Genomic DNA, 18,361 nt, shown 5'->3' on the forward strand with positions numbered 1-18,361 from the left:
GTTCCATGTTTAACCCTTTTTTTTTTTTTAAGCAGCTTTTCAGCCCAATACAAGATATTATTTCTTCCTGCACACCAGACCAGACCAAGACACCTGCAACATGAAAAATGTGAACAAAAGTGAGACAACCTATGGCAAAACCCAAGCTTATCTCTCTGAAGGAAGTGAGTCTAACTATTCATACTTATATTTGCTCTACTTATGCTGAAATATGCTGAAAAAAACACAGCAAATTAATTTCCTGGCTGGAAAAAATATGTATGCAATGCATTATATTTAAATTACAGTGTAATTACTGATTTACTGCTTGTTTACCTGATTAACTTTTAGACAACAACAACAACAAATAATAATAATAATAATAATAATATTAAAAAATAAAAATAATAATTATAATAATAATAATAATAATATCTGGTTGCAGTCAAGCTAGCATGTGTATAGATAATGTACTGTATTTATTATCAGAACATGTACAGTATTTAAAGTCAAACAGTATTTCCCCACTGATTTGTGCTTTTTGTGTATAGTTCACTAACTGTAATAGATTAGAATCAAGGACATAGATGTATTTTATGAATGAATTTAAGGTTTTTGGAATTTTAGGTCCTATCCGTGCTCCTGGGAATGTGAGCGTTTTGAATATTACTCAGCATTCAGCAGTAATAACATGGATCCCTTTGTCTGAGGAAGACTTGTATGGATTCTTATCAGGCTACTACTTGTATTACTGGAATACAGAAGACATTAATGAAACATGTGAGTATATAATTTTTCCATTTTTCTTCAGTCAGGCTTAAACCTTTACCTGTTACAGATGCACGTTTAAAGTTATTTATTTATCTTTTTTTTCACTTAAATTGTACACTAAAAAGATTAATTCCAGTTTAATACATCAACAGCATTCAGAATTATTCAAAAATAAAAATAAAATAAAATCTGATGCAAATTACTCATGGTTAATTACTCTAATTACTCACTTCATCAGTATTACTCTGTCACTGATCTTTGCAATATTGTGTGTCTGTGTATTATTAACACTCTTTTTGAAAAAAGTACAAAAACTGTCACTGAGATGGTATTTTTTTAAAGGGTACACGTTTGTTCCTTATACACTTTGAAAATGTACTCATTTCTGTGATGTAAATGGAAAAATGTGGATAAAATGTGAAAAAAAGTATGCGCCCAATTGAGTAGGATAAACTTTTTACCCAACAAGAAAAATATATAAATATAAATAAAAATAATATAAATAAATAAGTTCCAGCATTAACATTTAAAAAGTCCAAAAAGGTGAATTAGTTTTAACAGAGGATGTGATTAAAATGAGTGCGATGGGACAACATGAACAAACTTCCAGACTCACAACATTGTAAATCATCCGAAATGTGGTCATTTTAAAAGGAAAAGCCATCATCAAAGTGGTTCAGTATTATTATTTCCCAACATTGTTTTAGCTGCTGCATTCTCAATGTGTGGCCTCAGTCTCATATTCCAATAAACACTGTGCGTTCATTGCATTTCGTCTTTATCTTCTAAATCGCAAGTCATTTTTTAGGTTTAAAAAAGGCTCAGAGTGGCTTCTCCTTACTTACTTCCAGGGCTGTTTATATTTAGCTGATAAGTTGTTGAAGTTGATATTGATATTTAAGGATGAAAAAAAAACTGTAAGTTTAAACTGGAAAAAAAAAATGACTTTATTAATTTCTAGATACACAAATGAAACTGTATCAAATGAAAAATAAATATTTGCAATTTTATGTAAAATAAAATTATTGTGCGGTTTAAACATCGGTAAGTTAAAGTTGATATTTAGCCGCACCATGTTGTTGTTTCGTAACATCTTATTTTTACAAGGTGGGTTGTTAGCCCATTGCTCAACCTCCAACCTGGAGGACCAGGACATACATACATTACAGACAATTTAGCTTACCAAATTCACCTAAAGCTCATGTCTTTTGATTTGTGGGGCAACCGGAGCACCCAGAGGAAATGCACGCGAACACAGAGAGAACATGCAAACTCCAAACAGAAATGTTAACTGAACCTTTTACAACCCGAACCAGCGACCTTGTTGCTGTGAGGCGATAGTGCTAACCACTGAGCCTCCGTGCTGCTCCAATGGCTTCTCCAACATAGCTTAATCTATGCTTTTTTTTTGGTATTTGGCGTCAACTTTACAAAAAGTGACGATTTTGTTCTCAAGACTCTAATCAGCTTCTTTAGATTGAAACATAGTCAGTGACAGCATGTGTACAGTCATTTGAAAAAAATTAGTTCCATGGTTTTCCATATTACAACATAATAATATAAAAAATCTGGACTATGGTGGGTCTTAATATGTGAAAAATAAAACATTGGATCAGCAACACGTGACATATTGCACTGTGCCATTATTTATTTAACAGAAATAAAGCCAAAATGGAAAAGTCATGAGCGACAAACTTTGGACACCCAAAGTGTTAACATAATAATTGAGAGGGGATGTTGCAGTCTATTAAATGCCTTTAAGTAACTGATCATCAGTAAGTGTAAGTTTCTAAGAAAGCTAGAGGTTTGTCTATTTATTTGAGTCATTAGGTGTGTCTTAGCACAACATCAGCAATGAGATTGGAGAAGAGACTGTTGCTTTCATTCATCTGGGATGGATAATAGGTTACATTCTTTCCAAATTAAGGAGGTTTACTCACAAAAGGAAGACATTTCTATGAGACAGCAATAAATCCTAAACATAATCCCCAGGAGTTGACATCCAAGCAAATTCAACCCAAGATCAAGAAATAGCAGACAAGTTAACATGTTAATTTAGTAAGAACAGCTATAGCTGTTTTAAAAAAAAAGTAGTAGTATGGTTTAGGTTTGCAAAGATGCATCTAAACAAACAGAAATGTTTTAGAGTATGTACTTTGAACAGACAAGACCAAAGTTGAGATGTTTTGCTTTATAGCACAGTGCTACATTTGTTAAAAGGAAAAAAAAAAGCAAAAACTGAACCACAGACATCTCATACCAAAGGTCAAGGATGCTTCTGGAGGGGTGATAATGTTGGGCTTGTTTTGTAGCCACAGAAGCTGCACACTACACAGTCATTGAGTTGACAAGAACTTTTTCATTTTCCAAGGTATTTTAGAGCCAAAATATATTAGAAACCTAAGATTTTGAGGCCATACGTCTGAAGCTAAAGCTTTGCCAAAGTTAGGTCATACAATGTGACAGTAATCTTAGTAACACCAGCAAATCTACAATAGAAGAGCTGCAAACCAAAAGAATAAAGCTGTTGCAATAGTTCAATCAAAGTCCACAGCTTGTCCTGACAGAAATTGGGAGTTTATAGGCAATCAAATCATAGAGTGTCCTAAATTTTAAAGTTTTGGGAAGAAAGCGATGTTTCTTGTGGGGAATGTCCATGGTTGCTCCCTTAAAGCCTTTGACTGATCATTAAACATTCTTAATCTGCATCTAAAGGCAGAACAATGTAATATGAACTGCCAATCAATACAAACATGCACTATTTTACAATACAAAGTACATTTTCTGCATGCCATTTAAATTAAATAAAATTTTCTGGGGAATAACATTCACAATCAACAATATAAACATGCTATGTAAATCAGTCAAAAGAACAATGGCTGAGTTTTCTGATATAAATTTTTTTTTTTTTTAAACTAACAGTGCAGTCAAATCTGTTTGACTCACAACAAATATTGCCTTAAGATATACTCAAAATGAATTAAACTGCATGTTTAACCATTCATGTTCCAGAGTAAATGTATAGGTCAAAAAACTGCTTTTGGTGGGAACATGAGCAATGAAAATGCATGAAAAATGTCTTGCTTAAAAATAGTTTCAAAAATACATTTACTGTATGTAATCTAACAGCTACAGAACTTGTCAAACTACAGTGAGTTACTGGCACTCAAACTGTGGATGGAGTAAAACACGTAATGAGGCTGGGACTGAGCTGTTATCACTAGAATATTTCATGGCTCAGCCAAACAGATTAAAGAACCAAAAAGAACTTTTGAGTATATATATATATATATATATATATATATATATATATATATATATATATATATATATATATATATATATATATATATATATATATATCAAATGGTATATAGCTTATTAGAAGTTTATAAGATACTACAGCTAGTAACGATGTATTCCATTTTAGTCAGGCGTTCATTTTGAATGAAATATGACAATCAATAGTTGAACTATAAAATGGTAGATTAATCTATAAAGAACTTTACATAGGGCGAGGCAGTGGCGCAGTAGGTAGTGCTGTCGCCTCACAGAAAGAAGGTCGCTGGGTTGCTGGTTTGATCCTCAGCTCAGTTGGTGTTTCTGTGTGGAGTTTGCATGTTCTCCCTGCGTTCGTGTGGGTTTCCTCCGGTTGCTCTGGTTTCCCTCACAGTCCAAAGACATGTGGTACAGGTGAATTGGGTAAGCTAAATTGTCCGTAGTGTATGAGTGTGTGTCTGAATGTGTGTCTGAATGTGAGTGTAGATGTTTCCCAGAGATGGGTTGCGGCTGGAAGGGCATCCGCTGCATAAAAATGTGCTGGATAAGTTGGCGGTTCATTCTGCTGTGGCGACCCCGGATTAATAAAGGGACTAAGACGACAAGAAAATGAATGAACTTTTACATAATTATACATATTTTGTCTTTAATTAAATGGCAAACATTTTATAAACTTTCATTAAATACGTTATCTATTTATTTGTTATTGTCTAACATTTCTGAAACCATTAAATGGCATTTGCTATTATTATGTTATGAATGTGTTATGTTTAATGACAACTGGAACACAAAAACACAAAAGTATGATTTTATTATTATAAATTCTGGGTGAACAAAAAAAAAAAAAAATCATGTTTCTATGCAGTTTTTAGTAATCAATGACACATGGAATGGAATTTTTTACCTTTTTGTTTTTTCCATTTTAAACTTTTACAGCCATCAAAGTGGATCCCAGCATAAACAGTTATGAGCTGCTGAATCTGCAAAGCAGCAGTGCATATAGTGTGCAGCTGTGTGCATTTACAGTGGCAGGAGAAGGAGAACGCAGTGATGTTAAGCACTTCGTCACGGATCAGCCTGGTAAACTTATGAAAAATTAATACATCATCATTTAGCTATTTGCCTTACAGTTCAGTACAGGGTTGAAGTCTGAACTATTAGCCACCCTTTTGCATTTTTTTCTTAAGTATTTTCCAAATAATGCTTAACAAAGCAATGACATTTTTCACAGTATGTCAGACAATATTGTTTCTTCTGGAGAAAGTCTTATTTGTTTTATTTTGGCTAGAATAAAAGCAGTTTTTAATGTTTAGGTCAGAATTATTAGCCTCCTAAGCTATATTTTGTTTCGATAGTCTACAAAACAAACCATTGTTATACAATAACTTGCCTAATTATCCTATGCTGCCTAGTTAACCGAATTCAGCCTGTAAATGTCACTTTAAGCTGTATGGAAGTGTCTTAAAAAAATGTCTATTAAGTTATCATGATCATGGCAAAGATAAAATAAATCAATTATTAAAAATGACTTATTAAATCTATCATGTTTTGATATGAAAATTTTCTTTCCATTAATCAGAAACGGGGGGGTTAATAATTCTAACAACAACTGTACATACTGTAGTAAATACAAGTGTGAGAGAATGTGGCTGTATCAGGAGATATAGTTTTCTAGCTGCATAGATTGAAAGAGTTAAATATGTATTGACTACATGCTTCCTTCCAGCAGAGTTCACAGCTTTGAATGGCATTATAGCTGCGATCCTTGTGGGAATAATAATTCTTCTAATAGCAGTTCATGTCAGCTGTCGGATTTTGCACCGGTATGGACATGCATTCAACCTTTTCAAATTATACAACAATATCAATCACTTCAGCAGAAGTTATTATTAATGTGATTTTTTTTTACAGAGCCAAGAAACTGCTCTGGCCTAGTATACCAGATCCAGAGAAGAGCAATGCTGTTCAAAAAATTGTAATCACCTATGAACTGGTAAGCACAGAGCAATGCAATGACAAAGTAATACTTTCCGATATTTTATTGTCATAAAACACTATTTGCAAAAAGTGGCTTTGATCAAATACATGTAATTGTGTATGTATATCTACAAATATTTGGAACACTTTATAACTACACACTATGAATCATTTATTAAGCATTAGCAAATAGTTATTATGTGTTAAGTATTAGCTCTACGTTAATAGACGTCAGTAAACGTCTATTATAAAAAATGAATATAATAATATAAAAAGTATAATGTAATTTATAACTAATAAAAAAATTATAATGTGTTTAATAATTGTATTCTCATACTTTGTTAATGATTATTTTTTCAGTACCTAATTAAGTATTGCATTATTTACAAACTAGTTATTTAAGAAGAGTTAGTGCTATTTTAGGATCATTCAGAATGCATAAATAAATTATTAATAACCTATTCAAATAAACATTTGTATATCTTATTATTCAGGCACATAGTAATAGTTCATTTTTATGTTAATAAATGCTTTATTAAGTCAATTTCATCCAGCCTTGTGACCTAAAGTAAGGACTTTGTATGCTTTATATATCAAAAAAGAAATCCAAATAAATGGCAAATAAAGGCTCGGTTATATTCTAAACAGGAATAAATAACTTTATTCATTTCTATTAATTTCAAGATACACAAATGAAACTGTATCAAATGAAAAACAAATATTTGCAATCCTATGTAAAATAAAATTATTGTGCAGTTTAAACATTGCTAAATTACATTGAAATGTTGTATCACAATATATTGTTAAATTAATATATTGTTGTTGTTTTATCCAATATTATTTGATTGTATTTATTTCTAATTGAATTTTGACACTCCTGTTATTCAGCAATGTTTAAAGTTTACAGTAATTTTCAATTTTCAAAACTGCATGAAGTTAAGGTTAATAAAGCATTTATTAACATTCAAAGTAACCTTTATTATATGACTGAATAATAAGATCCATAAATGTTGATTTCAATAGTTTATAAACTGTTTACTTATTCTGAATTATTCAAAAAGCCCCCAACTACTCTTAAATACAAATGGTTTGTAATTAATGCAAAACTGAATTTAGTAATGAACAATTAATAAGTAACAAAGTATGAAAAAGCAATTATTAAGCACAAAGGTGCTTGTCAAGAATAAAGATTTGTAGGTGAATTTATGAAAGTCTGTTAATGTAGAGATAATGCTTAACAAATAATGAACTATTTGCTAATTCTTAGTAGATAATTCATAGTGTTTACGATTGAGGTTGGGGGAAAAGGGGCGAGGACCCAAGTGCAGGGTAAATAAGTATTTATTTATAATAAAATAAAATAAAAGGCTAAATAAACAACCTTGAGGGGGAAAACATTGACAAAACACACAAAGAAACTTCACTGGGCAGGCTGGTAGGGATCAGGGCTGGACAGACAGGACAAGACTACAAACAACGACATATGATAATGAACTGGCACAGGACAGCAGACATAAGGGGATTATAAGCAGAAATAAATTGACACAAATAGGTGAACATGAGAAACTAATAATGGGTTAATAAAAAGGGTGGGACTAGACAATAGATGGGAGAGCACATGACACAAAGAGACCACACAAGCCATGCGCTCATATAAAACAAGACTAGAACACGCAGCCAATGAGAGAACTCATTAACCGCATGTTCGTATGACAAGACAAACACAACACTGAAGCACACAACAAAAGCATGCGGCCACAATGTAAACACATGCCTCGTGCTTTGACAACAGACGCAAGACAGGAGCACATGATAGATGAACACCTTACCGTGCGCTCAGACTTATGCAACGCACATGTTTCATCTCAGCACCAACCAAAACCGAAACCAACTAGACATACGCTGAGAATGAAACAGAACAAACACAAACACAAGTACAAGAGCATGTGTCCCAAGGACGCACAAACCCCACAGCCTGCGCACACCTACGACAATGCACACCCAGAGACACACATAATGACAAAACAAGTGCTCGACCCAAGAAAACTCGAGCCGAGCACAACAGGACAGGACAAAACAGAGCTAGTGTCTGGACTCTGCCACCAAAACAAGAATTTACAAGAACCCTGACATAGTTGTTGTGTGGGCCCGTCTTAGCGCCGACAATACTGCCCCCAGATGTTGCATATGCCGCTGCCAATCATTACTGAAAATGATTATGTCATCCAAATAAGCAGCGGCATATGCTGAGTGAGGGATGAGTATTTTTTCCATCAGGCGCTGATATGTTGGTGCCCCGAACAGCCCGAATGGAAGCGTCACAAATTGGTGCAATCCAAACGGCATTGTGAAGGCTGTTTTTTCGCAGGATATTGGAGTTAGGGGGATCTGCCAATAACCCTTTGTTAAATCCAATGTCGAGTAATATCGAGCAGCACCTAACCGGTTGGGCAACTCCTCAATACGCGGCATTGGATATGCATCGAATTTCGACACCGGGCTGTCCCAGTCGCTGTGGGATTCTTCTACTACACCCAATTTTAAGATATTACTCTAGCTCAGTAATGTAGTTCCGGATGTCGAGTAGCTGGCTTGCTGAGAGATGATCGCCCCCAGTGACCAGAGTGCTTGGCTGTTTCAAGTCGGTGCTCTCTGGCCCCAGCTCATCCTCATTAGTAACAAGCGTAGCCAGCGCCACCTTCTCTGGCTCCCTCCACAGCTTCAGCAGATTAACGTGATATACCTGACGTGAATCAGCCCTGTCCAAACATATCACCTCATAATCCAGATCATTGACTCGTCATGTCACCACAAACGGCACTTGGTGTAGTAAGTAATTTGGAGCTGGAAGTGGGTAGTAGTACAAGGGCTTTATCTCCCTGTGAAAATGTACATAGTTTAGTGCCCTTATCATAACACCAGCGTTGGTCATCCTGGGCATTGAGAAAATTCTCTGAAGAGAGCCACCCCAGTGTGTGGAGTTTTGCTCTTAGGTCCAGGATATATTGAATTTCATTTTACTCTGCGAAGGTTCATCCTCCCAAGCCTCTTTAACAGCATCCAAAACCCCACATGGCTGTCTGAAGTAGAGAAGTTCGAAGGAGGAAAACCCAGAGGAGGCTTGGGGAACCTCCTGCACAGTGCATAATAAGGGCTCCAACCACTTATCCAAATTTTTTGCGTCCTCGTGAAGGAATTTACGGATCATTGATTTAAGCGTGCGATTAAACCTTTCCACCAGCCCATCAGTTTGTGGGTGATAGACGCTTGTGTGAATAGATTTAACACCCAATAATCCGAAAAGTTCGCACATGGTGCATGACATGAACGAGGTGCCTTGATATATAAGAATCTCGTTGGGGATTCCCACTCGGGAGAGTATACGAAATAGAGCTTCCGCAGCACTCTTTGCTGAGATGTTACGGAGTGCTATTGCTTCCGGGTATCAGGTTGCATAATCCACTAGGACTAATGCATACCGATGCCCGCGTGCGGATCGCTCTAATGGCCCGATGAGATCCATACCAATTATCTCGAAGGAGATCTCCATAATTAGTAAGGGGTGCAATGGCGCTTTTGGGGTGGCCAGTGAATTCACCAGCTGAAATTCGCGGCATACAGTGCACCATCTACTCACATGACCATGAATGCCTGGCCAAAAGAATCCGGTTATGAGGCGATTTAGTGTGGCCGCCTGACCTAAATGTCCGGCCATAGGATTAGAATGAGCCACCTGGAAAAGCATTTCCTGATGGCTCTTTGGTACTAATAATTGGGTTTTATCTTCTTTTGTCTGAGTGTCTTGGGTCACGATACACCCTGTCATTATTGATCGCAAAATACGGATAGGAGAGGGGCTGATCAGGCTGAAGGTTTTGCCCATCAATGACTGGCACTCTTTCGAGTTCATGTCTCAACGTGTCATCACGTTACTGCTCCAGGGGAAAGTCTTTACACCGGGAAATTCCCAGCCCTTCCCCTGAGTGACCACCGTGTGACATCACGATTTGGGATTCCCCCAGCTGAGCGACACTCCCCCTATCCAGCGATTTCTTCTTCCAAGAAACACCCGCACATAAGACCCCTAATAATCTATTAAATCCAGGCCAATTGGTTCCCAGAATGAGCGGGTGTTTGAGGTGCGGGTTAACTGCTACCTTAACGCTATGCTTTTTACCCTGGAATTGAATGTCTATCGCCGTTAACGGGTAGTGAACTACATCCCCGGGGACACACCTCACCCTTACCGTGCAGCTTGCATCCAATGTTGGGTCTTGAAGCAGGCTTTGGTGGATGGAGGTTTGGTTACACCCCGAATCCACCAAAGCTTGATATGTACACCCTTTCATACTCACAGGTATCCGGTATAGCCCGTCACGATCGGGGGCGACGATTGGTGTGGCAGGGATGCGAATCAACGCACTCACCTCCTTCATGGAGCAAACTTTTGGTGCGCTATCCTCGACCCCACAGCGCCAATGCATCAGCCCAGTCCATCTCACTATACCCCAAATTAATAAAGGGACTGAGCCGACAAGAAAATGAATATATATATATATATATATATATATATATATATATATATATATATATATATATATATATATATATATATATATATATAACAGTTTTGTCTGGTTCTCAAATCTGATTGGCTGATAGCCGTGATATATTTAAGTAATATCAGCACCTGTACAGCCTCTTTACGCTTTGTGTTTTACTCCGCCCACATACAGCCAGCAAAAAGCAGACACTACAGATCTTAAATTTAAAAGATGTTTGCTCAACTGTTTAACTGTCAGCTTATGATTTGAATCCGGTAGAAAGTAGTTCCTCATACAAAAGGGTTTTTGAGACTCTCAATGTTTGATTTTGTTTTTATATACACAATTATGCCGTCAAACTGTTGAATAAATGCAATATCACACGAGTAGCAGTGCGATATGGCTGTATATCGGCACTGGAGGTGGCACTAAGGCACTCGGCCTACGACCTCGTGCCAACGTATGCCTCCCACCGGTGCCAATATATAGCCATATCGCACTTCTACTCGTGTGATATTGCTCATATATATATATATATATGAGCATAGTTTAGCTCCAACTTCCTCCAACACACTTGCCTGGAAGTCTTGTATACCCAGAAAGAACTTGATTAGCTGGTTCAGGTGTGTTTAATTGGGGCTGTAACAAAAATATGCAGGACACCGGCCCTCCAGGACCGAGTTTGGACACCGCTGGTTTAAACCAAGTGGGAGCTGAGGGAATTTTCTCTGTGAATCCTTTGGAAAGTTTCTGCCATTTTTCTTTTTTTTTTGTCTCTAGAGTCTCCTGGAGCCACTGACCAGACAAAAGTTAGAGGAAAGTGAGGGTTGTGATTCCAGTACAGTGTGCTTCATTGAGAACAAGAGTTATGCATTTTCATTCAGCAGTCCTTCCCCTTCTCAAGCCGGTGTGAAGCTTCATCTCAGTGAAGATGAGGACAGCCTTTCCAGTATGAGTGAGATCAACCCCCCAGATACCCCAACACAAGTCCCCACCAGAGAATCTGTTTCTACAGAGACCTTCCCGCTGGACTTCAGAAAAACAGACTGCACTTTCAGCAATTCTGTTAATAATGAAGTCATGAGTTTAGAAAGCAAAGACTCTGGAGAGACTATTACAGGTTCAGTCTTCACTCCAGCAACTTCCAAAACGCCTGCTGTGGTTTTCATGAGCGATTACACCACCATGGAGATCTTCAAGCAGGTCACCATGAATGGAATTCAGAGTCCATCTATTCAAACAGTAAAACCAAGTTTTGTTGCTGGACATCCGGGACAGGATTACATTCGACAGTCTGTATTGCAATAAGTAAACAGTCTAGTAAACATGATTGATGTAACAGAACTAAAGTTTTAATACAGCTTCAGCCACAGTGATTATTTGACAATCCCTCTGGGGTCATTTATAAGCATTCATTTTCCTGTTACAACTGAACTTTAGTGACTACTCAACATCTCCCACAATGGATATATTAAATGTTCTCATTTGTTCACAAGTGTTAGTACTGACTTCTGTTTTTTTTTTTTTTTTTTTTTTTTGTGATTGAAATGTTTTGAAACATGTCATTATTCAACTTAAAGTTCATTTTAAATACTAAAGTAGGTTAACTAGTTAAGTTAGGTTAAGGCAATTTATTGAACGACAGTAGTTTCTTCTGTAGAAAATCAGGGGCAAAATGTTCAGGGGCCTAATAATATAAGGCTTAAATTGTAATACATTATTAAATCTGTTTTTATTTTAACCAAACTAAAAGGAGGTAAAATGTGTCTGGCACAAGCTTCTCCACAGCAACAGAGAAGGCTCGGCTGAGCGAAAAAAATACTTCTCTGCATCACTATTTTTGTTAAACAGATTTTTGTACCTTAATTGGGTTCCAGATGCAGTTTATAAACTTGTGGCGTAGTTAAAGCGGAGTTTGATCGGGATATTCCATTACGCTGCATTTTTTACGTCTGCAATCGGGTGCTCTCTGTTTACGCAACGTTAGCTCTGTTAACTCGGTAATTTAGACAATAGACTGTTGACAGAGTAACGTTAACGTTCGTTTATAAAGGTTAAAACGATGCTTTTGCAGTTGTGTCGAATAGTATGCACTTATGAGAGTTATATGGTACGTCTAAATTACTGTCTTTTGCAGACAGCAAGATATATGCTATAGGCTAGTTAACCGTAGCATAGCTTCCCATCACTTTTTATTAACTTGAAACTCCTCAAATACATTTGGGCACCCAGAAAAAGAGTGAAAAAGAGTGAGACTGCTGCTGAGCCATTTCTTGGTCCTCCACCAAAAAAAAAAAAAAAAAAAAATCTTCAGGTTCTGTCTGGAAGCATTTTACAGTCAGTGGTGCTGCAGATAAAACAAAGTGATACTGTATGTAATGTGTGCAAAAGTGAAATCAGCAGAGAGAGATATTAAACATCTGTCAACATCTTCTGTGCATAATCATTCATTTCTTTTCGGCTTAGTCCCTTTATCAATCTGGGGTTGCCACAGTGGAATGAACCACCAATTTATCCAGCATATGTTTTACGCAGTGGCTGCCCTTCCAGTTGCTATCTAGCACTGGGAAACATCCATACACTCTCTTTCACACACATACAATAGGGACTATTTAGCTTACCCAGTTCACCTGTATTGCATGTGTTTGGACTGTGGGGGAAACCGGAGCACCCGGAGGAAACCCACGCCAACATGGGGAGAACCCAGTCGAGGCTCGAACCAGCAACCTTCTTGCTGTGAGGCGACAGTGCTACTCACTGTGCCACTGCGCAACCTTCTATGTAATGTATTATCACATGCACTAAAAGCATCCTCTCCTGATACTGTCTGTGAACCCCCCACAAGCATCAACCCCCTCAATCAGCACAGCTATGTTCTGCTAAATCATCCACAAGCACCAAACCATCAACACAGCCACATTCTGCCCCAGCAAGTCAGTTTCAAACATAAAAAAAAGTAAAAAAACAAACAAACAAACTTTTAGTATTATATAGAATACTTTTGTTCTGCCAGATCTCCCAGGCAGGGTTTTATTTAGATTTATTTAGTTAATTTTAGTTTTTGGAATTCTGTGCATTGGAAAGAAGTTCTTTCAGAAGAAGAACAGTTTTTTTAAGTATTATTTGTTTTTATTCTGTCTATTCAGTGTCAAGAACCGTGGTGGTGGGGTTCATAATATTCACAATGGTATTTTATTAGTTGTTGGTTTAGCCATGGATGAGATAATGGCTTCTATGTAATTTTCTTTTCAATGACATTTCTTGTCACATGTTCAAAAACAACAACCAATATTGCATATCTATAATTTATATAATAGGTATAATTAAACAATACTTTAACTATAACGTAAATTAGAAGTGTAATAGAAAAAATATATATTTTTGCGCCATTTTGAATTTTAACTCGAATACAAATACAAATACAAATACAAATACTTTTCCCCCCTCAACAAATACAAATACAAATACCGGCTGCTCCGCACATCCCTAATATATACATATATATATATAAAACAGTTTTGTCTGGTTCTCGAATCTGATTGGCTGATAGCAGTACGTTATTCTGCAATATCAGAACTTGTACAGTCTCCCCACTCTTGTGTATTACTCTACCCACATAGAGTGACAGCAGATCAATAAACTCACTACAGTTTGACAAATATTGCAGCTATTGGATAACAACATGTACTTTTGAGGCTTTTTTAGGCTAGACAGTAATTATTTAGATTGCAATTATGCAGTTTATTTATAAGGATAATTTAAATATGTATAATTTTTGAGATACAGCACATCGGCATCTGTTTGTGTTGACCATCTGTTTGTTTCTATATGAACTCTCTTTTTCATACTGCAGACTAGTTCAATAAAAAGTAAGAAGTAATACCCGCATATGTATAGTGTTTTTCCTCATCACAAACACAACAGTAATCTGGTAGTGCTTGCATTGCTTTGGCTTTTTTTTTTTTTTTTTTTTTTGTGATATCCTGATTGCAACAGAGAAATACTGGTAAATGTCTGTAGACTGTTGGCATTTCATGCCGTTCAGTCTTATGATCTTAACATGTCAGCAAATTAACTTGCTTAATCATCAATTAATACATTATTCTAGAAAATCATTAAAATACTAGCTGTAAAGTGACATTGGTGAAGTAGCGCCAATGTCCAATGAAGGAGTGGCGGAAGAAACTAATTCCTCGTACAAAAGGATTATTTTTAGACTCTACGTGTTTGTTTTTCATTTTTATATTCTCGATTATATGTCGAACTGGTGTATAAATGCAATATCACACTTGTAGCAGTGCAATATGACTGTAAATCGTCACTGGTTGGGGGCACTAAAGCTCTCAGCCAATGCACGCCTCTCACCAGTGCTGATATACTTTGCCACTGTATTAGCACAAGGACATATATAGTCCTGACTACTGTACATCCACAAATATATGTCATGTGATCAAAGAACTAAACATTACATAATAATATTAAATATTTCCAGGAGACTCCTAATTTATTTAACATTTAAAATATTTAAACAAATAGTTTGACCATATATATATATATATATATATATATATATATAACTATAACTATATATATATAATAACTATAAAAAAAATATTCAGTCACTATAAGCTGTATAGAAGTGTCTTGAAAAATATCTAGTAAAATATTATTTACTGTCATCATGGCAACGATAAAATAAATCAGTTATTAGAAATTAGTTATATAAACTATTATGTTAAGAATAAGTTGAAAAAAAAATCAATTAACATTCGCAATGCATAGCTGATTTAACCTACATTGCACTGGTAACTTCCTCAAGCATTTTACACATAGGATATGTATAAAAAATCCTGAAACCTAACAAATGTTGTCCTTTATAAAAACAAATGTTTTTGCTTGTTCATGTCTATTTATGCTTTTAATTTTTTTAAACAAATAAGTCCTAATGTCAACTACACAGAGGATACTGAATAACAAAAATAAATGATATATTTTCACAATTTTCTTTTTTTTTTTTTTTTTTAAATTAAATGAATATGATATGAAACATTTAAGGCCAAGACTCATCTAATAGTAATCAAATGTTTAGGTAGAGTACATTACTTAAAACATAAAATCTATGTTACAAACCACACATTGTTATTTAATAATTATTAATAGACAGCAATTTCAGAGTAACTGGCTATTTTTTTAGGCATACCTGTCCAACAATTTGTTAACAAAAATTTCTAATGAGCCAATCACACGGCAGCAACTCCACGCATTTAGGCATGTAGACATGATCTAGACCAGGAGTGTCAAACCCAATTCCTGGAGGGCCGAAGCCCTGCACAGTTTAGTTCCAACCCTGCTCCAACACACTTACCTGTAGGTTTCAAACAAGCCTGACAGACTCAATTAGTTTGATAAGGTGTGTTTAATTAGGGTTGGAACTAAACTGTGCAGAGCTACGGCCCTTTTGGAACGGAGTTTGACACCTGTGATCTAGACGATCTGTTGCAGTTCAAACAGAGCATCAGAAAAGGGAAGAAAGGTGATTTAAATGACTGAACGTGGCATGGTTGTAGGGGCCAAACAGGCTGATCTACAGGGGTTTTAATGCAGAACCATCTCTAGGGTTTACAGAATATGGTCCAAAAAAAAAGAAAATCTCCAGTGAGCAACAGTTTTGTGGGCGCAAATGCCTTGTTGATGCCAGAGGTCAGACTGATAGAAAGGCAACAGTAAGACAAATAAGCACTCGTTACAACCAAGGTATGCAGAAGAGCATCTCTGGAAGCACAACACTTTCCAACCTTGAATCAGATGGGCTACAGCATCAGAAGACCACACTGGGTGTCACTCCTGTCATCCAAGAACAGGAAACTGAGGCTACAATTCGCACAGGCTCACTAAAATTGGACAATATAAGATTGGAAAAATGTTGCCTGGTCTGATTAGACTCAATTTCAGCTGCGACATTTGGACGGTAATTTAGGCTGGTGGTGGTAGTGATGTAATAGATATTTTCTTGGCACTCTTTGGGCCCACTAGTACCAATTAAGCCTCGTGTCAATGCCACAGCCTACCTGAGTATCCCTACTTTCATCAGGATAATGCACCATGTCATAAAGCGTGAATCATCTCAAACTGGTTTCTTGGACATGACAATGAGTTCACTGCAGTCAAATGGTGTCCACAGTCACCAGAACCAATAAAATAGAGCACCTTTGGGATGTGGAGGAATGGGAGATTTGCATCATGGATGTGCAGCTGACAAATCTGCAGCAACTGCATGATGCTATCATCAGCGAGTGTATATCTACCACTGACAATGTGTAAATAAACATTTTGCATTAATTGACCACTTTAAATTGACAATCCACGTTAAATTCAACATTTATAATTTATTCAGCTTATGTTGTCACAAACCTGTGTAACATTTGCAGAACACAATACAAGACTATTTGAAGAATGTTTAAAATTACCATACAATGAAAATGGCAAAATGCCTAATAAAATACCAATGTCACTGTTCGCAAGTGTTCTAAAACCATGACTGGCATACAAAACATTTGCTTATGACAAATATTTAATGCTCCAAACTCTCAACTATCATTTCCTTTTGTATGCATTTAAACATTTGACCTTGTTGATGTATATCAATCTGAATACTTGGAAGCATTAAAATATCTTGTAATAAAAAAAAATAAATAAAAATAAATAAATAAAAACATTAAGTGATTAGAGTCACGTAATGGGACCGTGACCTACACCAGAGTGTAATCAGTGTTTATCAAAAAAATAAAATAAAATGATTGGAAACTAGGTTCAAGCTTTCAAGCTAGAAGTGGAGTGTATAAAAAGAGTTTCATTAAACAAATGAAAAAATACAAGAGATATTTGAGCAGGAGATAGAGTAGTGCAATTTCGAAATTACAGTCAGTCTGTGAATGAATAAATGAATGAATGAATGGCTGTTCTAAGTTTGATTAATCAAATAATTTAGATAAAATCCTCTTTAATTAAATGTCCCCCCAACCCGCAGAGCTGTTGATTTGCAATACAGCGTACAAGTCATGGACCACATATGTGGTATTATTATATGACATTTATATGACAAAATGTACTTTTCTTTGGGTCATTTTTGTCACTCATACTGTAAGGATTTTTCATGACCAACAACTATTTGAAAAATATTAAAGCAAGGCTGTAATTTTTTTATGTACTACATTTTCAACCATTCTTGAACATGAAATGTCATTAAAAATGTAATCTGTAACCATAAATATAGAATTATTTAAATTTGTTATATTTTAAGTGTAAAGTATGGAAACTTTGAAGATCAAAAGCACAAGACAAAATGTAACATTGTAAAATGTGATTATAATTTAAAATATCTATTTCTATATGCATATATAGTCAAATGTAATGTATTCCTGTGACTTAAACATAAGTACACATTCAGTTACACAGTCTCTCAGAAATTATTTTACGCTGATTTCCTTTTCTGTTATGATTATTTATGGAGTTCAGTTGTTAAATAAAAGTTATCAATGATGCAGTTATTTACTTTTGCTCCATGTTTTTGTATTGTATGATTTCATATTATGGATTATAAAATTTTAATTTAACTCATGTATGCAATTTAGAATATCAATTTTAATTAATTAAATGCGTTCTTGATTATTAAAAGTTTTTTTTGTAAGGTAAACTTGCTACTTTATCAAAAAAGCACAATATAAAGAGCATCAAATCATCATATTAGAATGATTTCTGAAGGAATGTGTGACCCTGAATAATAATGCTGAGAATTCAGCAGTAAAAGGCAA

General features: G+C 35.7%; 1 protein-coding gene across 13 annotated transcripts in view; it reads left to right on the plus strand.

Annotated features, from left to right (window-relative positions):
- LOC100535993 (uncharacterized) overlaps positions 1–12,051 on the plus strand; it is a 56,126-nt gene extending 44,075 nt beyond the window's left edge. For 6 of the 13 annotated variants that reach the window (XM_087254244.1, XM_087254243.1, XM_087254245.1 and 3 more), the window contains 6 exons: positions 36–164; positions 607–759; positions 4,966–5,109; positions 5,756–5,852; positions 5,941–6,022; positions 11,331–12,051. In XM_087254244.1, coding sequence (XP_087110370.1) covers positions 36–164; positions 607–759; positions 4,966–5,109; positions 5,756–5,852; positions 5,941–6,022; positions 11,331–11,858 — 1,133 coding nt within the window. In that variant the 3' untranslated portion in view covers positions 11,859–12,051. Of the gene's footprint in view, positions 1–32; positions 165–606; positions 760–4,965; positions 5,110–5,755; positions 5,853–5,940; positions 6,023–11,330 lie in introns of all 13 variants that reach the window. The other 7 variants (XM_087254246.1, XM_087254247.1, XM_087254250.1 and 4 more) reach the window with 3 other exon arrangements.
- The last annotated feature ends 6,310 nt before the right edge of the window (positions 12,052–18,361 follow it).

The sequence above is a fragment of the Danio rerio genome, chromosome 5 (assembly GCF_052040795.2).
Source record: "Danio rerio strain M-AB ecotype USA chromosome 5, GRCz13ab, whole genome shotgun sequence".
Lineage (NCBI taxonomy): Eukaryota > Metazoa > Chordata > Actinopteri > Cypriniformes > Danionidae > Danio > Danio rerio.